This window comes from Equus caballus, chromosome 18 (assembly GCF_041296265.1).
Source record: "Equus caballus isolate H_3958 breed thoroughbred chromosome 18, TB-T2T, whole genome shotgun sequence".
In the NCBI taxonomy this organism is placed as follows: domain Eukaryota; kingdom Metazoa; phylum Chordata; class Mammalia; order Perissodactyla; family Equidae; genus Equus; species Equus caballus.
The window spans coordinates 68,391,116-68,418,096 of NC_091701.1; the positions used below are offsets into that span (position 1 = coordinate 68,391,116).

The 26,981-nt window shown below is 39.6% G+C and overlaps 1 protein-coding gene across 22 annotated transcripts in view; it reads left to right on the forward strand.

The window, feature by feature from the left end:
* MYO1B (myosin IB) overlaps nt 1–26,981 on the forward strand; it is a 181,137-nt gene that overhangs the window by 127,202 nt on the left and 26,954 nt on the right. For all 22 annotated transcript variants that reach the window (XM_070242066.1, XM_070242067.1, XM_023622243.2 and 19 more), the window contains 7 exons: nt 4,103–4,189; nt 5,313–5,378; nt 15,201–15,305; nt 17,818–17,880; nt 21,244–21,444; nt 22,607–22,833; nt 25,332–25,532. In XM_070242066.1, the coding sequence (XP_070098167.1) occupies nt 4,103–4,189; nt 5,313–5,378; nt 15,201–15,305; nt 17,818–17,880; nt 21,244–21,444; nt 22,607–22,833; nt 25,332–25,532 (950 nt within the window). The remainder of the gene's footprint in view (nt 1–4,102; nt 4,190–5,312; nt 5,379–15,200; nt 15,306–17,817; nt 17,881–21,243; nt 21,445–22,606; nt 22,834–25,331; nt 25,533–26,981) is intronic.

Below are 26,981 nucleotides of genomic sequence, written 5' to 3' on the forward strand. Positions count from 1 at the left end.
CTTATTGTGCTCCCTCCATCCTCCACTCTGAGGCCACTGAAGTCTTTCTAAGACACAATCAGAGTTGCTTACTTCCTCTCTCCTTGGGTTCAAGTTAAATGGATGGATGAATGCGTGGATACCTAAGGCAGCTTCTGGAGCCCTTTCAATGGAAACCCTTGGTTTCTATGGCTTAGACATTTTCCCACCAGTTAGTATGGATTTGGGCTAGAATGAAATAATTAATTCAGGACTTTTTCAACTCAGGCCTGCTTTGTCCAACTGTATTCTCATCCCCCTTGTAAGCAGCCTTAAGCGTCAGTAAGATGGTGGGGTAGGTTTAGTCTTTCTCTCTGCTGCTCTGAACTAGTCTTTCCCACTAACCCAAGAATGCCTATGTGTCTTTAGCTTTCTCTCAACGTTGATTTCTAATTTTAGGTGAGCTACTTTGGCTATGAAAAATACTCTCATTTCATGTATATGTAAATTTGATTTGTAACAGTCCTTTCCTAGCTATAACTGTTGTGTGTCCTTCGTCCTAAATTACTTCTTCTGCTATCGTGTCTGTCCAAGTCAGCCTTATAATTCACAGTCAGATGGTGAGTGACTGACTTAATCAAGAAAATTTGTTGAGAGCCTACTCAGCACAAGCCGCCATGTAGACCATTAGTCGGGACAGAAGGAATTAAGCAAGAGTTCATCAAGAAGAGGGTTTCTGAGCCAGTTTTGAAGGATTTAGATGTATAAAGAATGGGCAAAAGGGAATTTCAAAAAGAAAATAGTGAGAAAAGCCAGGTTTGGAGTACATCTCAGGAATGGGGTTGATTAAGCTTGGCTATAGCTGTAGATACGGGAAGAGGATTTGAAACAGTGTAGCTGGAAAGGTTAAGTTTGGGGTCAAAGAGTGGAGCGTCTACAGCAGTAGCTCTCAAACGTGAGCGAGCATCAGAATCACCTGGAGGGTTTGTTAAACCCTCGTTTGCAGGCTGCACCCCCAGAGCATCTTATTGAGTAGGTCTGGGGTAGGACCGAAGAATTTGCATTTCTAACAAGTTCAGAGGTGATGCGACTGCTGGTCCAGGGATCACATTTTGAGAACCAGTGTGTTGAAGGTCACAGTGAGTTTAGATGTTTTCCATAGTCAGAGTAGGGACTGTTTAGTATAAGATGATGCAATGAGAAAACCTCTGTTGTTTAAGAAGGCCATTTAGGAATATCCATATATAAATATATGGATATATTTTGGTCTGTTTTTATTGTGTGTTTTAGTCTTGCTTTTTAATCATCCTCTATGGAAACCAGGCCCAGGTGCCTCATACTTTGTAAGCTTGAGTCACCTTGCATCACTGGGCATAACTTTTCCACATTCTTTTAACCTTTGGCATAAAATAATTTGGCTTGAGATTGTTGATGACTCAACTCTTTATTCAAGTTGTTTTTTTTTTTAATGTAGGGTTCAGAGTTTCGACTGATCTTATTCCCTAGATGGTTTTGATTCTAGTGAGAAATGTTTTGACTTTTCCTCATAACTCCCCTTCTTGGGCTCCATTATCATCTTTAATGCTTGATGCCTCATTTTCTCCAGGGCATTTAGATCTTTCCCCAGATGTGATGATTAATATTGAAATAATGGAAATTCAAGACAGAGTTATTATCATTCAGCTTGTGCCACATATTCTCTACGTGGCCTCCAAGGCCCTCTGTAATCTGACCCTACACGGCTTATCTCAGTTTATTCCCTGCTAATCTCTAAATGCCATACTTATTTTTACCTGGTGCCCTTTGGCACTGCCTTCTGATCGTTTCGTTCATGTTGATTTGATCTCCCTCGCTCCACTGTAAGCTCCTGGAGGGTGGGCCCCATGTCGGTGCATCTCTCCGTGTCCCCATGCCAAGCATGTGCTGTCCTGCTGCTCCTGATGCCGGTCATCTCTGAAGCACCTTCCTCCTGGGAGTTTGTTCAGTGAGCTTCACGCAGCTGGAGAAATGCATAGTCTTTTCATATTGTGCTGAGAATCTGCGATGGTGAATCAGCACGCTCGGGGTCTTCCCTCATTTCTGCACACCTTAGTGGTGATCCTTAAATGAGGTTAAACATTCCTGCCCTTCCTTTGAAGAGGATATTATTGTGGAAGTTAGATGGCATGAAGCAGACTCAAGAAGTCAGACCTGGCAAATTGACAGCCCCGGGTCCCAGCTGTAGCTCAATAGGCATAGTTTATTTGGCGAAAGGATAGTTTTTTTTCTTTATTTGTTTTGTTTGCTTGCTTCTTAAATTTTGAATTTGAGTGCCTTTAGCCTGGAATGCATCCTCCAGCCTCTGCAGATCCCACTACTTCCTGTTCATTTCTGTCACCCAGTCCCTGGAGGCATTTGAGTTTGTGAGTCCTGGAATAAATATTTGTTTGAAGGGAGCAAAGGACATTAATATTGGCTGTGAATAGACTTTGAAAAATATAAAGCAGTTTACTCGAATAAGTTGACACTATAGTTCAATTGCATGCTGAAATGATGGTTTGTAGGAAGCAGGTAGCATACAACTAAAAAAACTGGAAGACGTTACAATGAAAAAGGGTCTGTTTACAAATATGTAGTGTCTTGAGATAACTGGAATTCACAAGAAAGGAGAAAGGATTAAGAAAGAATTATATAGGCTCACGAGGTAATAGTAAAGGAGAGGATACTTCAAAAATCATAATATAAATGTGTCTATAGACTTACTGTGTGCCAGGCACTGTTCTAGGCACTTAAATTACCTATTTTAAGAAAGTGGAAACTAGAAGAAAAGGGATTGGAGAAAGGGTATGTATTTAAATTTAGGCTTCTTTCTCTGTTTCAGCATTTTACATGCACTTTCTGCTATGGAACCAATACCAACCACCCCCCCATCCCCCACCATGGATCACTACGTAGTTGGGTTTATTTTTTGCCAAATTCTGGGTGGATTTCCTAACTCTGATTGGAGTAGCTGCCTGAGTTAGAGAGAAGGGTTTGGGATTAGCACGGAAGTGTCAGATGTCGGGAAGAGGCGCTCTCGGGAAGAGGCGCTCTCTTTTCAGCTGCAGTACATTGCCAGGGATGTCAGTGTGTTACTAAAGTTGTTACACTTCAATTAGGAAGAAATGTAGAAAAAGAATTTCTGCATAATCTAGTAAATTGTGTTCTTCATAAAATAAAAATGTAATGGTTTACTTTAATAGCAATACCCAACTTTCTACTTATAAGCAATGAAATGCACATATGGCCAGAGTGTTAAAAACAACAGCAAAACCCCTAGCTTTCCTCTCCCGGCCTCCCCAGGAGCGCTGGTGTCACACATCTCGTTAGCATCCACTGCTGCACACTCTTGGCACCCCGTGCGTTTAAGGGCTGTTCGCTTCTCCCAATCAAACCTAACTTTCTCCAGCATTTGGATTCTGAGTCAAGGTCATAGAGACATATATGTCTTGTGCGTCTTCTTTGTCAAGTAGCTCTGAACATCTTTCAGATTAATAAATACGCAAATAAGAGGATTTTATTTTTAGCATACAACATATTATCCAACAATGTAGTTGTTATACTGCTCTTTAGGAAGACTTTAAAAAAAATACTCAAAAGATTTAATGAAGCCATTTCAATGTATTTCTTTTGAGTTTCCTTTCCTATGTGTAGGGGTTTAAAAACGCTAGTTGTCATTGTATTGTGTATAGAGTTTTTTATTTTCACAAAATGTAAGCATTTTCCATTTCATTACCTAATTTTCATAATGATCATTCTGTGATAACTGTGTAACTTCTCTTTCAATGGGTGCTTTTTTTTTTTTTTATTCTCTATGGTTGAACTTCTAAATTGCCTCTGATTCTTCTCTGTTCCATAACATTGAGATGACTATCTTCATGGGGAAAGCTTTTGCAATATTTAGAATTAGTTTCCTGGGATGCAAAAAAAGTATAATAACTAGGTATAAACAATTTGCCTGATTCTCTTAACAGCTTGACTGTTCCTCCAGAGTATAATAAAAACTGACTCTGGAAAAAAAAAATGGAAATAAAAGAGCTTTAAATATTTTTAAAAAATCTTATTTTATTGAAATTAAGCCTTGTGGTCATTGTGAGTGTTGAGTATTTCTTTTTCTTTTTGATAGGCTTATTATGCCCGTGATGCTCTGGCTAAAAACCTCTACAGCAGGTTGTTCTCGTGGTTGGTAAATCGAATCAATGAAAGCATCAAGGTACTGAATCTCTATAACCAAATAAATCAGTGGTAATAAATGGTATTCAGAGTATAAATATTAAGTTAAAGATATTTTAATTTTATAATCAGATCGTTAGTGATCACTTGTAAAGATTGTTCCTTGAAAAGAATTTCCCTTGCATAGGATTGAAATTTGTCAGGGATTCTATCTATTTTGTTTTGCGATGTGTGTTCTAAGAAATCTCACTGGAGAGTCAGTCTCCCAGGTCTTGTGGCTCATCTTCTAACTAGTTGAACACACTTGGCTGAAAAGGTGACTTGACCTCGCCAGCTACTTGAAATTTTCTTCAGTAAAATCGAGTATTACACTAGGTAATTTTGAAAGACCCTGTTGTAAGATTCAGTGATCTTTTTTTTTGAGGAAGGTTAGCCCTGAGCTAACATTTGCTGCCACTCCTCCTCTTTTGGCTGAGAAAGACTGGCCCTGAGCTAACATCCATGCCCATCTTCCTCTACTTTAAATGTGGGACGCCTACCACAGCATGGCTTGCCAAGTGGTGCCATGTCCACACCCGGGATCCGAACCAGCAACCCTGGGCCGCCGAAGCGGAATGTGCGCACTTAACCGCTGAGCCACCGGGCTGGCCCTCAGTGATCTTTTTTTAAATTAAGTATCACTAATGCCTTCTTTAAATGTCATCTATTATTAAAATTTCTGAAAGATTCCATACCAATATCCTATCTTGTATGTTTAAAAAGAAATTAAGGGGAGGACAGCCCCATGGCCGAGTGGTTAAGTTCCCGCACTCCGCTTCAGGGGCCCAGGGTTTCACCAGTTCGGATCCTGGGCGCAGACATGGCACCGCTCATCAGGCCACGTTGAGGCGGCATCCCACATGCCACAACTAGAAGGACCCACAGCTAAAATATACAACTATATACTGGGGGGATTTGGGGAGAAAAAGCAGGAAAAAAAAAAAGATTGGCAACAGTTGTTAGCTCAGGTGCCAATCTTTAAAAAAACAAGGAAACTAAGTTACAGTTTTTCTCCTAGTTATGAAACACAATGAACTTGTAATATGTGTTTATATTCCTTAATATGCTTTTGGTGTTATATTTCATGCCTAAATTAACCTTTCAATTTGAACCTTTTTTTTAAGGCACAAACAAAAGTGAGAAAGAAGGTCATGGGTGTTTTGGACATTTATGGCTTTGAAATTTTTGAGGTAACTTATTTTCTATTTTTTGTATTATCTTTATTAATGTTGAACAGTTAGAAATTAAATCGTATATACTATAGACATTAAATATAATAGTACAACTTTGAATCTACAAATAACCTTTGTGCAGATGTAACAAAATCTGTGTGTGTGTGTGTATATATGCGTGTTTTACGTGCTGAGAGTCAGCATTTTGGAGACAGTGCTATTTAAAAAGAACTTCTTGTATCAGTACTTGACTTTTGAGATTGCAGATTCAAAGTTCTTACTGTGAAATTTCCAACCAGGTACTTGGACATTATGCCTGTGGTCATTCATTCGTTTGTAGGTTGTTGGACAATGAGGCAGGATACTGTCATGAAAGATCCAGGCGTGAGAGAGACAAATGCTGGCCATGGTCTGGCCAGAGCTGGTTATTATCTCTGTTGGACTCATCAGAGAGGGTCCGGATTAAATGATTTATTGGATTAAATGATTAAATGATTCAGGTCTCATCTGACTGTGATCTTACGATAGTGAGTTCTGCAAAGGTTGAAAAAATTTCTGCTGAATTTCATAATGAATTAAATATTTAAACATTATCTACTTATATTAGAATTTCCTGTTGACCCCCTTGCTAACTTTGACCTTTAGAAGCTGTTTTAAGGACCTTTTAAAATACTTACCTCTCACTTTTAGGAGTGGTATTTTAGTTTGGTTCAGGAAAATAACAAGTGAATCAGGCTCCTCCTTTCTTAATTCTCCCCACAAGTAATGATTTGTGAATCTCTTCAAATAACCAGACCTTGCCAGAATGACCCCTTGCAAGAATTTACATGTTCCAAATGATCAGGTTCACAGAATCAGAAAAAACATCAGCCCATTCCCCTTCTGCTAAGACACGCCTTTCTAGCAAATGCCTTTTTCTTACAGCATTTATTTGTGTGATAATGCCTTCTCCCTATTGATCATGTGCCACGTTTAATAGCTAATGCAAATAATCATTGAGGGCTGACTGTATGCAAGCATGGGTACGTGTTGCATAGACTGTCCAATTTAATTTCCACAACAACTTCATGCAGGAAGTAGCTGCTATTGTTATTCAGATTCTGTGATGAGGAAGTGAGGCTCTGAAGTAAGTCCCCTGAAGTAGCCACGTAACTCCCCGAAGGGTACATGGCTGCTAAGTCGTGGACTCCAGACCTAAACCCCAGACTTCCTAATAAATAATGAAAGACCTCCTAGAGGACCTTTTCCTCACTTTCACCCACAAACTCACAGGGTCCCCAGTATCTGGAAATAAGGAAAAAAAAACTAAATGTGATAGGTCTCTGACACCCCCTATTTCTGCACCACTGTCATCGTTCCAAGCTCCAGGCCAGTGTGGGGAGACTTCCTGGAGTTCATCTTTATGCTGGTGGCAGAGTGTGGGACACTTGTGCTGTGCACTGGCTGCTGTCCCCATACTGCCCCTCAATAACTGCCCTTCAGCACAACGTCTGCTTGTATTGGTGACCCTGTAGCACACTCTGCAAGGAAAGCTTCTGGTCCCTTCATTAAAGGGGAAGAATTTGAGATTTGTGATTTAGGAGAATTGCTTGAGTATATGCAGAAATCATGGTGCCAAAATTAATTTCTTTGCATCAAGAAGGGTTACTGTCACTAAATGGGCAGCATATCAAAGACATTCTTTACAGTTGGCAGGGAAAAGATTTCTTACCTGGCACATCACTGATCTAAATTTAGATGGTTTCATGAACAGGGCCAAAGCGGAGATCTCACTAGAAAGTTAGAATAAAAAGATATATTCAGTGCTACTTCTAAAATCAAAGAAACTGATTTTATTTTATTTTATTTTGCAAGAAAAAAATTTATTGGCCTTTAAGCCAGTGGGGAAGGGCTTAATGTCATGTCACAATACATGGAAATTTTTTTTTATAGGCTAATGGGGTTATGATGGGACATTGGCTTGCCTTCATCTTCCAGGATATCGTAAGATCTCAGCTGTGGGAAAAGAGACCCTCACAGCGCTCAGGGAACTGAGTTGCTCCTCATGTAGTTTTGACCGTGTATAAGTGAGGGAGTCATTTCTCAAGCATTTATTCAGTGCCTCATATGAGCCAGATGCCAGTGGGAAGCAAGACAGAGATGTTCCTTTCCTGCATGGAGCTTATGGTCTTGGCCCTAAGATTGAGGGGCTGCTGCCGGCTGAGGACACATCCTATCTGGTAGGAAAATCTAACCAGGAAACTAGATTACTCTTTAAAAGTGTGTTTTTGCTATAGACCTAATCAGAATAGAAGCTGGGTGTTCTGGGTGGATACGTTCACTTGGCACTGGGTGAAACACCCTGTAGCAATGCGGAAATATTTTTCATTTGTGGTTAATTCAAGTTTTTCTCCAAGCCCATCTTTCTGAAGATGCTTTACTTCTACAGGTTATATCACCGTTTTTCTTAACACTCTTACAGCTACGGACTTTAGCTTATGCAAATGCCTGCATTATGTTTCTAAATGCTCTTCCTTTCTTCAGAGGAATACTCCAGCTCGGTAGTTCTCAGACTTAGCTGCACATTGGAATTACCTGGGGAGCTTTTGAATATTCAGATGTCCAGGCTGCACCCCAGAGCAATAAGTCAGCATCCTTGGGTACAGGGCCCCAGCAGCAGTATTGTAAAGGTCCCAGGTGATTCCATCGTGCAGTCAAGGTTAAGACCAACTGTTCCTGTAAACAGGAATCTCCAGAGTGAACTATAAATTCCAAACATATGTGTTCTGCTGGCTGTTTGGCCTCTGCACGAGATGCCCTTATAAAACATTCAGCCTCACTTCAGTTTATCCTTTCTAAACCTAATCTGTGTGTATATAACATTCCTAAAACCAAACAGATTACATCTTTACTCTTAAATAGAACTTTCAGCCAAAGCCAAATCAAACTAGTTATGTGTCTATAGCAAATCTTGTGATGGCCATAAAATCGTTAGAAGTTAATTTTCCTTCTCCATGCAGTAAAAGCTTTGATTTCTTTTCTAGTCCCTTGAGAAAACTAAGATTTGTTTTTCATTCTACAGACATGCTTAATGACGGGGATACGTTCTTAGAAATGCACCGTTAGGTGATTTCATTGCTGTGCAAACATTATAGAGTGTACCTACACAAACCTAGATGGCGTAGCCTACTACACAACCGGGCTATATGCTACGAATCTTACGGGACCGCTGTCCTATATGTGGTCCGTCATTGACTGAAGCGTAGTTATGCGGTGCATGACTGTAATTAATAGTTCTCGCTCTCCTTCTCAGGTTAATCTTCTAAATGTCTTGATTTTTAATAATTTATTATTTATTTTATAAATAAATTTATTTTGGGGGAAGTCAGAATAGAGATTTGGTTGGGTACTTTTAAGATACTTTTACCTGCTTTTTGATACAGAATTAGAAATTTCTTTTTTAATGTATTCACGTACATACCCCAGGTGCCGTTGTACGTGTTCCTGGATTCTCAGCAAACATAGAACACACAGAAAGGTCAGGAAGCCCAGAGGGTGGAACCCAAGGAAGCCAGATAATTAAGGACTTACAGGTACCACCAACTGAAGTAGAAGAGCTCAGAGTCTGACTCAGGAGGGAGGATTCAGAGCGCACATCAATGCAAAAATGAAAATGTCTATGGTGTCGTCTGCCCAAGTGGAAATAAACAGATAGAGTATAGAGGAAATTCTGCCCTTATTCTTCAGTGAAAATTGGCTACAGGAATTAAGAGTTCTGCCTTTTAGAATGCCCTGGACATCACTTTAAAGATCGGACTGTAAAGGTCCAGAAAAAAATTTTTTAATGTTTCTAATTCTGCTTCATGACCCCGCTGACAGTTCCCATGAAAACGTTTTTCAGCTGAGCTGGTGGAAACCTTTCATTCACTTTGGTCTGTCTCTAAACGGAAGAGGGAAACTGATGCATTAAACCATGGGGTGATGACACATGGGTTTGACTAACAGACATTCCAGCGCCAGCAGGGTGAATGGCTCTGCCTCGCTGGCCACGTGGGATCTGATGCCAGTTTGGAGAACAGATTAGTGGAACAATGATACCAAAAATAAGGTGAAGTGAATTAAAATTCTTAGAGGAGAAAAATCTAACTATAAATCCTGGACGTAAGTCCAGTTTGCAAAGGGAGAGAATTACAGTCCAAACACTCCAATTCTGTACAATGAAGTTTGGATGTTCTCATAACTGAAAACATGGCCTTTGATCTCTGAGAAATATTTATAGCATCTCCATAAAATAACAAATGCTATTCTTTAAAGAAGTGAAATTAAATTCAAAACAATGTTGAGCAGTCTAAATTGATTCAGCTTTTTTATAAGTACTTATCTGATAGGTATTAAAATTGACAGGTAGTTTAATGGGGAAATCCATTTAACTATTAGTATCCTGTAGACAGAAGCAGGACAGCACTGGCTGAATATGTCACTTTTCATATGGTTTAGCTGGTTTCATGCAGGCGAAGAGCTGGTTCTTTTGAATCAGGCTCTCCTTATTCGTCTTGCCCCTATTAACCTCACTGAAGGTGGCCCGTACGCAGCAAGGATGCGATAGGCTAGACGCAGTGAGTGTGCTACATAAAACAGGCCTGTAGCTGGGCCAGTATCAGTGCAGCGTGCCAAGTCCCTCTCATGATTATAGGGTTTATTTTCTAAATTGTTTTAAAAAGAAAATTGATGCTGGTTACAGTCAACACCTTGTGTTTCAGTTGCCTTTATTTGTCCTTGGTGCGTTAGAGAACAACAGTTGAAGAGGAAGAGATGATTTAAAGTAGATTCTTAGAACGAAAATGGTGGGCATTAATATGATTCATAGTATGTATATGTTCATCATTGCTCTTGCTTTAACTTTTTAATCCAAAGCCTAATTTAAAATATTTAAGGAAAGCACTGTAAGGCTGTTTTTTAAAAAAATTTATCGTATTTGAGTATGTATCTGGAAGAAAAATGTTATGCATTTAAAGGGAAGTTTTTTAAAACTTTAGCCAGTCAATTTTGTGAATGTCTAACAAGGAGAATGTTTTATATTAAATGTTTTTCTCTTGTTTTGAGGAATTTTGTAAAGTTTACTTTCTAAAAAAAGCAGGTCTTGATTTGGGACCCATTTCTTGACATTGTGATTTTTATTTTATTTATTTATTTATTAATTTATTATTTTTTTGAGGAAGATTAGCCCTGACCTAACTACTGCCAGTCCTCTTTTTTGCTGAGGAAGCCTGGCCCTGAGCTAACATTGTGTGCATCTTCCTCTACTTTATATGTGGGACGCCTACCACAGCATGGCGTGCCAAGGAGTGCCATGTCCGCACCCGGGATCCAAACCGCGGACCTCGGGCCACCGAGAAGCGGAATGTGCGAACTTAACCGCTGCGCCACCGGGCCGGCCCCAACCTTGTGATTTTTAAAAATTAATTGTTACGTAAATTTTATTTTTCTATAGGAACAGTGTTATAATTGGAGACTGCCCAAAGGCTTTTCACCAAGTAAAATCTTTACTAGGACCAGTAGCACATTTTAAACTATTAATATAGCCCAACTCCTCTGAAACAGTGATATCATACTCAAAGTTCTATAATTTTTATATGAATGTACTGTTTTATTTATTATGCAAGAGACTTCATTGTATGTAAAATAAGAAATCCTCAACCAACTTATGTCCAAAATTTGACCTCAAATGAAAGTGTTGAACTGTAAGAAATATCAATTAAATACGTAATTTACAGTACTTTTTGGTTGAATATGTCATGGTCTTTGTGTTTGAACTGCCCCCCATTTCCCCACACATAATATTCACCTGCAAACCCCGTGCTGTCCCACCATCCTAATGATGGAGGTGACAGAGCTTCCTCCTTTATTCTACATATTCTTTTCAATATTTATTGTTTTGAAAGAGTATGAGATTTAAATATCTGCCTAAAGAGTATAGGACTTCTTTAGCCTCCTCTATTGCTGAGAATATACAAGTGTAGTAACAGGCCAGTAGTTTTGATCCATCCTTCAAATTCATTCCAAGTGGAAACTTCATGATTGATACTTATAAATATAAACCAGTTGTAAACTCTGTTGGGAGTATGACTTCCTGTTTCTTTGATGTTGAAAGGGTCTACTCAAACTCTAGAATTCTTGAAAGAAGCCCTAGAGTTTCAAATTTTGGTATTTTGTATACTTCTAAATATAGTAAGTACTTACTACCCCAAAATACACTTGGTAAATACAGTGTAAAATAGTATAGAACCCAGGCACCCTGCTGTTTACCTGTGTTTTCTAGAGCAGTCCGGTGGGGGTGGGGGTTGTTCTGAGCTTCGTTCAAGGGGATTGTATAATGGAAAATTTTGGATCTACTTGTTTGAAGATGTTCCCAAAAGTTTTAGTTTTATCCCTCAGTCTTTAAGGATAAATGTGGCTTAGAGAACGGAGAAAAATTTGCTGCATGGAGCATGGGTAGCAAACTGGAGAGAGGAGGTGAGTCATTCATGGGAGCAAGCTCCTGCCCACTTCCTCTGTGGGGGGCTTTGATTCATGAAACTGACACGTGGGAGAGAGTGCCTGCGCTGGCCACCCATGCAGTTCTTGACAAACCAAAAAAGTATCCAAATACCAAGTTGCTTTGGGGCCTTCATATTCATGTGATGGTTCCTAGACTCAGTTTAGCTATTTTATAAAAGGCAGAGGGAAAACCTGCTGATGGTTAACGCCTGTATCGATGGAGAAATGCGTTGGACCTGTGCAAGTTGCAGCTGTATAAATGGTTACCAGGCTGTTCCTTAATTTTCTGCAAATTATAAATTTTTGCAAGTTATTTTTAATGATTTGTGAAGTCCCATTTCCCCAAAATTTGGATAATGTCAACAGCCTAAACTTAGATCACAAGAAATGTGATTGCCTGCGTTTGCAGCAGTAATGATTGCACTGGCGATTCATGACGTGTTTTGGAGGCTGTGGAGTGTGTTTGCAAAAGATGCTGAGATATTTCTGTGGGGAGGTAAGCTGGTTTCTGCCCTGACAATTGTGTTACTCTGTTTTTGTTTCTGTTCTTTAAGCAGCAGGATAAGGTCGGAGAGTCAAGGTTACTGTTCTTAGGCTGTCTCCAGAATACTTTCCTTACCACCTTGTCTGTGTTTGAAGGGGAGACACAGCACGTATAGCACAGGGGTGGGTTGCTGTGATGGGAACGGGGAGGTGCTCTGGATCTTGCTGAATCTCTTCATTGTTTCGGTGACCTGCCAACTCCCTCTGTCCCTGACTCTTGAGGTGGATGTGTCCTACACGTTTTATTTTTCCTGATAATTTAGGGTTAGAAACATTAGATTCTGAAGCCTTAAGGACTTGAAGCAAATTACGTGGTGTATCATTATTTCAGTCACACAGTTTTTATCCTGAATAGCTCTCACCTAGCAGAACCACAATTCAGACAGCATGTGTAGGTATCGTGACCCTGTCTTGTGAATTGATCAGACATGTGTTTGATCTAAAGTTTTATGCCAGTCAGAAATACAGCGTGAATGGTAAAATCTGTCATTTCCACCAATGAGTAACTATCAGATGAGTGTTTACTTTTAGAAGTTTATTGCAAATTAAGAACTGACTGCATTTTGTGTAATCTGTCCCTTTCTGCACCAGAATGCAGTAAGTATGAACTGTTTGCAGTGACGGTCTGTTGCATGCTCCTGTGTGAATAGCTTCTCCAGCTGTGTGAATTTTGCAGTAAATGGCCATTGATTAACTGTGTGGATATGAAGTGTAGAATTCACAGAGGAATTTTTAAAAATTATAGGGAAAATTAATTTAGCTCTAACTTCTTAAGTTGTGTTATAACTGTGAAGCTTCGCCTCTGGTTTCTGATCTGCTTGTGTGTGTTTCATAGTCCTGTTCAAGCTGTTCAAGTCACATAATATGTCTGCGGACGCTAGTTGCTTTCCCCTGCCTGCTCCTCATTAGTGGCTGTTTGAAGATTTAACATAATTTTGTTTAAATAGCTCCATGGGCACAGACTTATTAAATTAGAGAGACGATTTACTCCATGAATTTGTTTTCTAACAAAACCAAAGATCTGCTCATACAAACCATTAAAATTTTAATTTTATTATGTTTTTCATTTGCGGTAGTAGATTATATAAGGATCTATTTTACCAAACCAAGACAACCAGACTTTGTCAAAGATGAAATGGCCTTATGCTGATTATAATAATAATAAGGCATTTATACCAGATTGAATTCAACATTTAATCAAAATTGTTAAGCTCTTAGGATTAGAGCACATGGTTTTTAAAACTTTTGTGTGAAAATGAGTACTGGGGACTGTCCTTTGTGTCTAAGACTAGGTTTGTCAAAAGTATTGAAAATAAATGTATGCCCTTTAGTAAGAAATTTCAGGATTAAAAACAACAACAACAGCTTTTATCCTTGACTACATTTAATGTTAAAAGATCAGTCAGTGACAGTGTCAATGTGTCATTTATAGTTTAGAGTCAAAAGTTTCCTCAGATTAGTTTATCACTGGTGATTAGAACTCCTTCGCTGACCTCCAGGAAAGAATGTGGTCAGATGCTACATTATAAGTATCATTTTTAAATTTGTCCTAGGTAGGACCAAAGTTGATGGTTTGCTTTCTTCATTTATGGAGAGGCTTGAAGGCCAGTCTCTGTATTCTCAGGGAGTTGTGAGCTTTGGTTCTGCCGTTACATGGGGACCCTCCTAGCTCACTAGGCCAGGGCTGGCCACCTCAGTGGGAAAAGAGTCAGGTTTATCAGTGGTGGGGTCGTAGCGTCCCTTGCTCCCAATGCCACCATTTCTTTCCCTGCACAAAGGAAGGATAGAGGTGAAAATAGCTAGTTTATGACCAGATCTGCCTGTTCCTGGATGCTGTGGCTCTTGGTGAAGTGCATTCATTTAGCAGACGTGCATTTTCCGTCCTCAGTATGTACAAAAATGCATTAAGCCCTGTGCGTTGTTCAGAAACGATGCAGGCCTGGATCTTCCATCGGAGTTCATAGGAGATCACTCTAATGTGAAGGAGAAACTGCTGAGAATCATAAGAGGAATAAATGTGAGCCTTCTGAGAAGAGAGAGAGCGTTTCTAGTGAGGGAGATGAATTCGATGTGCTGATTCCCTTGGGTCTCCATTTTGTAGGCCCCTCATCCATTCCTTCACTCATCAGATACATACAGAGCGCTTACTAGGGGTGAGGTGCTGGGTAAGGCATGGGCTTACAGCGGTGGACAAAAGAGACACAGGGTCGACGTTGCCCTTAGGAATGTACAGGCTAGTGAGACAGATAAGTGTGAACTAATCAATACATGTGTATGCTTATATACACACATATGTACATAGAGCATGATTTTTAAAAGTGCTAGTGTGTAAGAGTCAGAATGAGGGATCTGACCCCGGGTTCGGGAAGAGGATCAGGTCAGGAAGACTGTCTTGAGCTCCAAAGTTTTACCTGGGAATGAAAGCATGAGGACTTGGGTGACAGAGATTGTAGATCTCACTCTTTGTTTTCTGATCTTTCGGGGGAAATGTATGTATTTTTTATTTTTTACCATGTGTGGGGTGCTTCCTTGTCAACTAAACATCTTCATCCTTCAAATACTGTATAATTTCTGTGCTCCTCATTCATTCACTTATCTCGTGAATCGTTTCTCAAGTGCCTGTGATGTTTGAGCCTCTGACCCAGCAGCTGTGTGCTGGGCCACAGTTGAATCGGATAGGCAGTGGGTGGCGTCTCTTGTGGACTGAGACGTTAGAGTGCCCCCGTTATGGAAGAGCTAATGGCTTGGTTTATAAGGCTGTTTTCATTTTTCCCCATACAGGACAACAGCTTTGAGCAGTTTATTATTAACTATTGTAATGAAAAGCTGCAACAAATCTTCATTGAACTTACTCTTAAAGAAGAGCAGGAGGAGTATATACGGGAGGTAATGTTGAAATATTCTTTTAAATGTTCCTTTTTACTCACATACAAATCCTGGATTCAGACTATGTAAACGTGACCCTAAAATCAGATTTATCTAAGTTTAGCCATATTCTGTCTTTTAAAAATTTCTTTGGCATGGGGCTGGCCCCGTGGCTGAGTGGTTGGGTTCACGTGCTCCACTGCAGGCGGCCCAGTGTTTCATTGGTTCGAGTCCTGGCTGCGGACATGGCACTGCTCATCAAGCCACGCTGAGGCAGCCTCCCACATGCCACAACTAGAAGGACCCACAAAGAAGAATATACAACTATGTACCGGGGGGCTTTGGGGAGAAAAGGGAAAAAAATAAAATCTTTAAAAAAAAAAAAATTTCTTTGGCATGACATTTAAGCTAACTGAGATTTTCTTTACTGCTCTGCTAGTAGTGCCCAGAACAATGCCTGCCACATAGTAGGTGCTCAGTAAATATCAGTTGACTGACTTGAGTCTCACTGGATTCCAGTGCAATGATGTAAAATAATAGTGTGTTAATAAAATGGTCTGTGATGAATGCACAAACAGCTGTGGTCCATCCCTACAAGGGCCTACTTCTCAGCAATAAAAAGGAGCAGACAGTTGAGACACGCAGTGACATGAAGGAATCTCAAATGCATTAAGCTAGATGAAAGAAGCCAGACTCAGAAGACTACATACTGTGTGATCCCATCTCTTTATCTTTCTAGAAAAGGCAAAACTATAGAGGCAAAGTGATAGAGACAGGGAACAGTCAGCAATTGCCAGGGGACAGGAGTCGTCAGAGAGCATGACTATAAAGGGCAACACGAGGGAATTTGGGGGGGCTAATTATGGTGGTGGTCACATGATGTGATGCATTTGCCAAAACTTAGAGAATGGTCTACCAAAAAAGTCAATATTGCTGTATATAAATTTGAAAATATTTTAAGACTTTGTTCAATCTTGAAAAGCACTGATTTTCTAATAAAAACAGGTAACATTTGTTGAGTGCTATATGCCAGGTATTGTCCTAGTGCCATGTATGGACTCTCACTTAATGTAATTTAAAAATAATCAGAAGTAATGTTTGCAAAAGCCTTTTAACCCTAATTGTAAAACACGCACTTGGTTTTCACCCTTTCATTTTTTTAAATAGCCAGTCTTTCTCTAAGTATAAAATTATTTACTTCAGAAAAAATAAAAAGGAGAAATTATTTTCTTGTATCCGTATTTTTATTTCCTTTTCATTTATTTGTTTTAATATTTTAGTAATGACATTACATATTTTTCTTCATTTCTTTTTTTTTTTTCCTTTGCTGAGGAAGATTCAGCCTGAGCTAACATCCATGCCAATTTCCTCTATTTTTCAGTATGTGGGCTGCCAGCACAGCATGGCTTCTAACAGAGCAGTGTAGGTCAGCTTGCAGGAACCAAATCCAGGCTGCCAAAGTGGAGTGTGCTGAACTTAACCACTAGGCCACCGGGGCTGGCCCTGTCTTCATTTCTATGATGTCATTTTAAGTCATTAAGGACACTGAAACCTCCTTTTTTGGTGGTCTCTTAGTATAGATTTTTCTAATGTGATGATTATTCCCAGTGACTTAGTAAAATAATCCATTTACTTGAAAGCTAAATCGTAAATATTTCATTTTTCTTTTAGAATGATCATTTAGAAATGTCTTCTATTTGTCTGGCACCTTTTGGTAACATAAACATCCTAAAAGCCAGATTAATTCTCTTCCTGTCGTCTCATCATAAAGAGAATACCCAGACTTTGATCTCTAACTTAAAACAGTTTGTACAGATTGTCTAAAACACTTCTAAGAATATATAGGAAGATCCCTAGCTTGCTGTACGAATTCAATTTCTTCCCCTTAGAAGAAAAATAAATGTTTACACTGATGGGCAGAGTGTAAGCAGATGCAGAATGATTACATTTGGCCTCCCAGATTTGGCTTTGTTGGTAGCGTTAGAACCAGTGGATAGGTTTTTGTCTTTCCTTATGTTGAAAGTATTTTGTCTGAGCACTGGGCTATTTTTCACACTTGAAAAAAGTTAACTGTCCTACAACATGGGGTTGACTCTAAAATTAATTTTTTCCTTGTGATTACAAATTAAGAACAGAAAAATCTAGGCTTTAGATTCCTGGGATCAAGTTCTGACTTATTTCCTTATAAACACTGTAAATATACACAAAGTAATATTGACCCATGGGCCTGTCGAGTAAATATTTGGCCCAGGCCCAGTGAAGTGCATGGGAAATTGCCACAGATGGGAGAGTGGAATGGGAGGCAGTCTCAGGACAGGTCAAGGGCGCTCGTTTCAATCAGATCATGTCAGTGGTGGACTGCTGCACTGAGAAAGTTTTGGGAACCGGAAGATGACATTTGCAGCACTGACTTTATAAAGGAAATGTTCAGAGAGGAAGTGAAATATGATAAGATGGGCAAAATCTGTTTTATGGATGGTGGTGTTGTGGCATCATCATATGGACTTTGATTTTGTTCTGTTTTGTTTCTCAGGACATAGAATGGATGCACATTGATTACTTCAATAATGCTATCATCTGTGACCTAATAGAAAATGTGAGTATTAGGTACAGTTTTCTAAAGAATTTCTTAGTAGTGTGATTCACTCCTTATGAATGATCTCACTGCCTTCATTGTGAAGCTTTAATATTTTCACTGTTTTAACACTTTTCTTAGGGAACTGCAGAGTTCTGGAGACTTGGTTGTAGTCCTAAGGGACCATACACAGTTCTTGAACACATATGTAGACAGCTGGACATTTTGATACTTAGCCTGGATCCCCCATACTCATCCTGTGCTGTGTCATTACTGCCCATTCATTACTGCCCTTAGATGCACCAGCCTTTCTTGTGTGTTGGGAGCCCAGCTCCAGTCCACGGCTCCTGGAGTGTGAGCACTGATCAGAGGAGGCTCGGAGCAGCTTTAAAGGTTTCTACCAAATCAAAATACCCATTTCATTTCTAACGATTTAGTGACCTCTTAACATACTGCTCAATGGTTATTATCAGAAAGATAATTGTTGGCGAGGATGTGGAGAAAAGGGAACCGTTGTGCACTGTTGGTGGGAATGTAAGTTGGTGCAGCAGCTATGGAAGACAGTATGGAGGTTCCTCAAAAAATTAAAAATAGAACAATCGTATGATACAGCAATCCCGCTTTTGGGTTTATATCCAAAGGAAATGGAATCGGGATCTTGAAGAGACATCTGCACTCCCAGATTCATTGCAACATTATTCATAATAACTAAGATATGGAGGCAACCTAAGTGTTCGTCTGTGGATGAATGGATAAAAAACGACGTGTGTGTGTGTATGTGTGTATGAATGAATATTATTCAGCCATGAGAAAGAAGGAAATCCTGTCATTTACGACAACATAGATAGACCTTGAAGGAATTATGCTAAGAGAAATAAGCCAGGCAGAGAAAGACAAATACTGTATGATATCATTACTATGTGGAATCTAAAAAAGCCCAACTCATAGAAATGGAGAGAGGAGAATGGTAGTTGCTAGGGCCTGGGGGGATGGGGAGAAGGGGAGATGTTGGTCACAGGGCATAGACTTCTAGCTTGAAAAGGACTAAGTTCTGGGGATGTACTGTACAGCACAGTGACTGTAGTTAACAATACTGTATTATATACTTGAAAGTTGCTAAGAGAGTAGATCTGAAGTGTTCTCACCACAAAAAGAAGTGGTAATTGTGTGACGTGATAGAGGTGTCAGCCCACTGCTGTGGCTCTGGTGGTAATCATTTCGCAGTATGTAAGTGTATCAAGTCAACATGTTGTACGCCTTAAACTTACACAGTGTTATATGTCAATGATATCTCAGTAAAGCTGGAAAAAAATTTTAAAAAGTTAAAACAACAAAAAACTATGCTGTTCAAGTTAAGAGAAAGGGACAGCCTCAGGAGCTGATTAAGTAGGACCCCAGAAGAGGCTCAGATACAGACTTACCACTGGTTCAGAGAATGTATGCAGGGGACATTGTATGTGTGACTTTGCAGGTGGCCAAGGGCCATGGGACTTTTCAGGTGACCCAAGTTCGTGTGTACGTATGTGAAAAGGCTTCAAGTGTGGAAAACCACTGGATAATTTACAGTAACCTTTCTGAGTCTAAGATTTTTGTTTTTACGTCATACTCTGTAGTTTACTGGAAATGAATTGATTGCGGGAAGACTGATTTGTGTGTGAAACTCTGGAAACTTGCTTTATGCTTAGGATTATTAACATTCCTGGCCTTGATAACAGTGTTATTTGAAACAATGTGTACACTTTATTGTCCCACAGCCTTTTGAGCTGTCAGTGGTGAGTGAGTGCTGGTTCCGGAAAGCCCTTACAGGCTCTAAATGTCCAGCACATCACTTTCTATTTATGTACCTTTAACAAATCCTTTCGGAAGTTATGTCATTAGGCAGTATCTTTTCCCTTGGTATTCAAGATAGTATTACTGAAAGCCACATCTTTGATTAAATCGATTGTTAAAAACTATTCTCAAGCATTACGATTTTCCATTTAAAAAATAAACTTTGTTTTGAAAAATCTGAACGCTGTTGGAATGTGAACACTAATATTTCACCTAAGCGATCCAAAACTCTAGTCTAAAATCCAGAAAATCAGTGGATTTCCTGAAAACTTTTCCTGGTAAATTTTTGGACCAAGGTAATTTGCTGTGGGAATTTTAACTTTCAGCAGTCACGACTAGCACGTTTTCCTTCGTAAACATAATATTGCACTTAATTATTTCCCTTTAAGAAGGAAAAAAAAATAGGGGTAATTTAACTGGATTGTGTTAGTCTAACTGTATTGTCTCAGCCCGACATCCCCTTGCATATGTGATGGAAGAAACTCATGTCCACGCAGGGGCCTGGGGACATAAAGGAAGTGTTTCCTTCCAGCATCACTTAACAATAATGTCTATTCTTGGACTGTTATGAACACACTTGGTTCCTGAGAGCCCACACTTCCCCTGGGTTTTGTGTGGAGTGAATAAATGCTTGTCAAGGATGTCACGGCCTTGTGAGGAGAAGGGGAGAGGAACTGAGGCTGTGCCTTGGTGGCTGTGGTGAGGTTGCTGGTCAGTGGAGTGGATGGTTCTCTGTGGAATGGAGACATATGGGCCCAGAGGGGAAATCAAAGGAATAACAGCCTTTATGTAGCAAACTGGAAGATTCCTGATTTTTGATTCAGTTTAATTGGGCTGACTGCTCTTAGGATAAGTATGATCCCAGGGTCTGACTACACAAGAAATAAATTCTCACTCATGTTTAACATCCATTTCGAAATTTTATATAGAAGAAGGATTTTATTCTAAACAGATATTCTTGAAACACAGCTTGATTGCATTGATCATTAAAAGCAGCATCCCAAATCACATCATTTTTTTCCCTAGAAAATAAACTTTATTTTGAACACATGAGCAATTTGAAAACATCTGAAACCAATTTCCCTCTCAAGCTATGAATCAAATAATGGCCTTAGAAGACCGTGCTTTGTGATTTATGACCATATGTTGGAGAGACTGCACTGTCACTTTGTTTCTGACTTTTTAGATTTGTGTTTGAATCTTTGAGGTCTAAGTTACCTTTTTCTAACAATGCAAATTGGAGTCATCAACCAGCTAAGATGGCTGAGGTGACTCTAAGTTCTGTTCTGTGGGGGGAACAGAGTCGGGGAGGGAGAGACTGATACACTCCCACCCCTACCCTACTCCCACCCTCCCTACACACACCTGGGACACTTTGAAAGAGAGCTGACTTCTGTGGCTTTTTGTTATTTGTTTTGATTCTCTGCTTTTTCCTTGTAACTGAACGGAATTTTCTTGTGACTAAGTTGATTGTGTTTGATGGTGTCATTAGGAATAATTATTAAAACAATACAGTGAGGAAGGAAGGAAACCTTTTTACTTCCCTTCTCCCAGAACACAAATGGAATCCTGGCCATGCTGGATGAGGAGTGCCTGAGGCCTGGCACGGTCACCGATGAGACCTTCTTAGAGAAGCTCAACCAAGTCTGCGCCACCCACCAGCACTTCGAGAGCAGGATGAGCAAGTGTTCTCGGTTCCTCAATGACACGACCCTGCCCCACAGCTGTTTCAGAATTCAGCATTATGCCGGCAAGGTATGGGGGAGCTGTGAGCACCCGGCTGGGCCTGCAGAGTTATTCCCTTGAGGAGACCATGCCTCGGAGATGGGCGTTCTGACCAGTGCCAACTTGTGAGGATGAACTGAGCTGCTAAAATAGTAGAAACAATAAATGTTTCATAGCAATAGAATCTGGACTAAGTTGAGCAAAATCTCCTTAGTACTCAGAGATGAAAGGAAAGCTAGTAGTCTTAATGAAAGAGTTTGAATGTATTTTAAAAATCGATTTTACTATTTTCAAGCTCTAAGCTATCTTATTAAAAAATCTATCAACACTAATAAAGGATATTTGCCAGTAAAAATTAGGAGTCACTAAAGACTTAACAATAAGGGTGTAAACACACAAACCGTTCAGCAGAAATAGTGAATTCTGAGATTGAGATTTGGAAATGACACTAGGGAAAATATTTTCTTTTTTGTAAAAATTCACTTATTCATTTGCTCACTATTTGGGGGAATTAATTTTTTGTCCTCTATTATATAAAGATAATTTTAAAACAGTTTTGGCAATAATTTTTTAGAATCCTAAAAGATTATTAATTACAGTTAGTGCCTCCTTTCTTATAAATAAGGTTGCAAACTTCAAAGGGAAAAAAATTCTTAATTATGTATTTAGTAAAAGTTAAGTATATAGAATCTGGATTACCTTTAATTTCAGAATGTTGGAGCTTGTTACTATGTTATTATTTGCATTAATCTGTGTCATTAAAAGATAATTTACCTAAACTCTGTCGGCTTACAATGTCTATGAAAATATCAGTGTTATCTCTCTTTTCCCCTGTCTGCTCTTAAACAGACTAGAATTGGCACATGTGAACTAAAAAAATAAAAGTAAAACCTCAAAAATATGCTCAAACACCAGAAAAACCCTCAAATCCTTTGAAAATGTTATGATAACCTTTTTGGAGTTTATCTTTGCAAATCCTGAAGGGTAACTTATTTTGGACTCCTCTGTGATTTAGACAGATGGAATTTAAACTTAGAGGCTAATTCGGTATTTGAATGCGACTAACATGTTGGGGATTTTTTGATGCCGAAAGAAGCGGCTACCCCGTCGATGGTCTTGGAATATTTTTAACAGTTGTATGATGTTCTAGCATCCGGTGTGTCAGCAGTTGAGTCCTCTGTGCTGTTCATAGGTGCTGTACCAGGTGGAAGGATTTGTTGACAAAAACAACGACCTTCTCTATCGAGACCTGTCCCAAGCCATGTGGAAGGCCGGCCATGCCCTCATCAAGTCTTTGTTCCCCGAAGGGAACCCTGCCAAGATCAACCTGAAAAGGCCTCCTACAGCAGGCTCCCAGTTCAAGGCATCCGTGGCCACTCTGATGAAAAACCTGCAGACCAAGAATCCAAACTATATTAGGTATTCTGGCGCATCAAATTCTTTTGACAGTGTGATTATGAAGGCATTCTCAAGGAAGGTCATAAGATCATTTTCCTGTTTGCTTAAATCTGAGTGTAGCCCAAGCAGAGGATAACTAGGTACTTACAGGTCAAATAAGATGGTATCTTCTGTTTGCTTAAAAAATTCTCCAGTGCCCTCCCTCCCCCAAAATAAGGAATTTAAAAAAGGGCAAAAGAACATGTGGCAGGGGAGGGGAACAGATACTTAATGAAATTGGGTTGTCGGCACATAGGAGTTCTCAAATTTGTGTATTTTTTTTTCATGGGAAATTAAGAAACAAGATGTAAATTTTTTTTCTAGTAAAAGTTTTGCATGAAACTCTTGTTGGATTCTTTTTATTTTAACTTAGAGCACAGCATTGCAGCAAGTGGGGGCTTTCGTTACAACTCTGGTGTAAGGGAAAATGTCCCTCTTTCTTTCCTGTGAGAGTTAAAGGCCCAGAGAAAGTAACGATTCCTAAAACAATCTGAATTTTTTCAAAGCAATAAAACTGCTTAAAAAGCATCTGCTCTCTTTTTTCTATGTCTAGGGCATCTTGGATATGACCATCTCACGATTCAGTAAAGACCAGCTAGGATTAGAGTTTGCAGTGTGTATTTGTTGAACTAGAAATAGAAGGTGTGTTTCTAACAGGTCAGATTTCCTGTAGCACACACACCCACACATACCTTCTCTCATTGTCTTTGAAAACTCAGTTATAAGGAAACTAGAGTGAAGAATGTTTTTGTGTTTGGCTTGTTTACCTAATATTTATATTAGTAACAGATGTAAATAGCAAAATCCCCTGGTTTGATTGCATTCAAGTTAGAACATATATTAGGTAAAGATCCTAGTTTCACAAAAAAAAAAAAACCATGAAACTTTCTATGATCAGTTGCTTTTGTTATTCTCAATTAAGTAGAATTTAAAAAAAATTATTATTTAACTATACTTTATTGAGGTATGCTTTACGTGAAGTGATACGCACAGATCCTAGGGGAACCACTCTTACTTTTCACTGTTGTATTCATTTTGGTAACCGCCACCCAGGTGAGGTCATGGGACGTTATGCCACCCCAGAAATTCCTTCATTCTCCTTCCCTTGAGTAGTTTAAGGCATCTCTAAGACGTCTTAATAAACTCCAAGGTTGTGAATATATTGTCGTATTTTTTTTCTAGAATCTTTGTAGTTTCAGATTTCATATTAAGATCTATTTTTTTCTATATAGATGTCCTGTTGCTTCAGCACCATATATTGAAAAGAAAAAAAAAATCTCTGTTTTTCATTCAGTTGCCCTGATGCTTTTATTGAAAATCAGTTGAATGTATGTGCAGGGGTCTAGGTGTCAGACTAGGTGGAAAACTCACTAGTCTGTTCTACTGATTTGTTTGTAAAAAAAGAAAAAGCATAAAACCTCCAAGGCCAAATAAGATTTAACTGTCCACATATTATATATGTGTGTGGAATTTATTTGACAGTTGTAATTAGGCAGATGGAACCATAAATGTTTAACAATGTATTAATTAAGACACAGAGATTGCTGAAGATCCAAAATTGGCTTAAAGAAGATTGACATTTATTTTTTATATAGCTTCTAAGTGTAAGGACTCCAAGGCTGATAGAGCAACTCCTTCTGTTTTGTGGCTCTGGTGTTTCCAGGGTATTTCCCTCATCTATATGGTCAGAGAGGGCTCTCTACCATGTCAACAGTCTCAGCCCACAGTTAGTGGGAGAAGAACAAGGGGAGAGCAAGTCCCTTCCTTTTAAGGACACACCCAGAAGTGGCATACGAATTCTGATCCTAGTGATCAGAATTTCAGTCACATGGCCACATCTACTTGCAAAGGAGGCTGGGAAATATAGTCTTTCCCAGGGCAGCAAAGTGCCCTATTAAAAAGGGAGATACAGGGATATGGGGAGATAGCAATGTTTTTAATCTTTTCGTTGAGGTATATAATATGCATAAAATACAGTACATTCCAGGACTCTTAATTACAGCTTGTTGAATTTTTACATGTGTATACACTCGTGTACCCCCATCCAGACCAAGATATAAAACGTTTCCATCATCCCAAAAGGTTCCCTCGTACCCCGCCTCTATCAGTCTCCACCCTACCTCTCCCCAGAGGTAACAGCATTACTGATTTCTGAGCATAGATTGAAGTTTTGTTTGAACTTCATAAAATGGGATCATAAAATATGTACTCTTTTATGTCAGAGTTCTTTCACTCAACAAAATGGCAGTGTATTTATCCATATTATTGTATGTTTTAATTTATCCTTTTTTTATTGCTGTGTATGTAGTGTTGTGTTAGTTTTAGGTTATTGTAAAATGACTTGAAATAATTTCAAAAGAAATGACTAGATTTCCCAAGAGTAATAAATCATTATTTCACTGTGAAGTAATTATATATAGTACTTTGTAAAACATGGATGCAGACAGAGTTTAAAACCTAAAATTTTCATAATCTTTTAGGTGTATCAAACCAAATGATAAAAAAGCAGCACACATCTTCAACGAGGCTCTAGTATGTCATCAGATCAGGTACCTGGGTCTTTTGGAGAACGTCCGGGTGAGAAGGGCCGGCTACGCCTTCAGACAGGCCTATGAACCTTGCCTAGAAAGATACAAGATGCTTTGTAAACAAACGTGGCCTCATTGGAAAGGACCAGCAAGGTAAGAAATTCACTGATTATATTTAATAATGAATTTTTAAAGCATACAAATAGCGTGTTGTTTCCTTCACATGCTGTTAGGCAAAACAGAATTCTCTGAAAAATTGGATGTAACCTCAGTTTTGGACGCTCTTCCATCAGGATACCCTTTTGTGCCAATTCTTGATTAATTATAGAGGTCTCGATTTTCTTTAAGGTCGAAACAGGGCTTATCAAACCCATATTTGGAACTTGTCTGTAATAGAATTTTAAAAATATGCCCATGGCAAGTTAGTTGGAGGCAACTTGTAATTGATTTGTAATTGATGGAATTCATAAAAGGGTAGCGTTAGAGCCATCTTGGATCCCTTCTCTCAGCTTTTGCTTTTCTCTCAGCTTGTCGTGTTTACCCTGGGGAATTAACCCCAGCGAGAGTCGCCCAGGTCTGCACCAAATGACAAGCTGATACCTGAGCAGATGGGGTTCAAAGTGTCAGTGTTACTGCTAGTGAAGCTGGTTTGGAGAATATGGCTTGGACCTGAGGCCATACGGCTTTTAGCTCACCTGCCCTGAGATGCACTCACCCATCCAGGCCCAGGCAGAGCACTGGACCGCTGCAGGCCCATCCCGTGGAACAGCCCCTGTGAGCTCTCCACACACAGAGAGAACTTGTGTGCTGGTGGGTGGGCCGCTGCAGAAGAAAAATCAGGCCTTGCTTGTACAGTGACCTTCCTTCTGCTCTCCCCAGTCAGAGAGGTTGCCCCTTCTTTGCGGGCTGTGGAACCTCTCTCCTGACTACTACAGGAGGGCCGGCATGCCTCTTTTACAAGCCTAGGCGGGAACTTTGGGATTGTCATGTCACTGTACTGTGTTGCCTCCGCATTCTTGCTGGACCTGGCCTTTCACAGGAACATCAACAGTATTAGACACACACCACATATTACGAGAAGATATAGAAACTCCAGGCATACAGTGTGGTCTCGGATGTATCATTCAATACCCAAATAATGTAGGATCTGGGTACTCTTTCAATCCTCACCACTAATTTCCAGGATATTGTGATCTGTGTATATCATAATACACAGAACATGGATTTACTCCATTCCTGGCACCTAGTCCCACAGGTTAGTGGGGTGAAATTTAGTTTTAAAGACGGATGTCAAAACCAGGGTCCAGGATGGAGAGGTCAGAGCCAAGTCCAGGCCTTGCTCCCGCCACGTAAGGCCCACATTCCTTTACACCCCATTGGTCTGGCACTTAGCGCTCGCTCAGGCCCTGCCCACACTCTAAGGGGCAGGAGCAATGTTGAAAACATTTTCAAGAATTGACTGAGTAGGTTCAAAATAGTTCTGAGTTTCTTGCACTCCCTCTTGGTCCTGGTTGGTATATCGTTACAGGTATATTTGAGACAAGTATTGCCTCTGCTAATGAAAATCAAGAAATTGGCTTTAATACCACATTTTCTTCGATG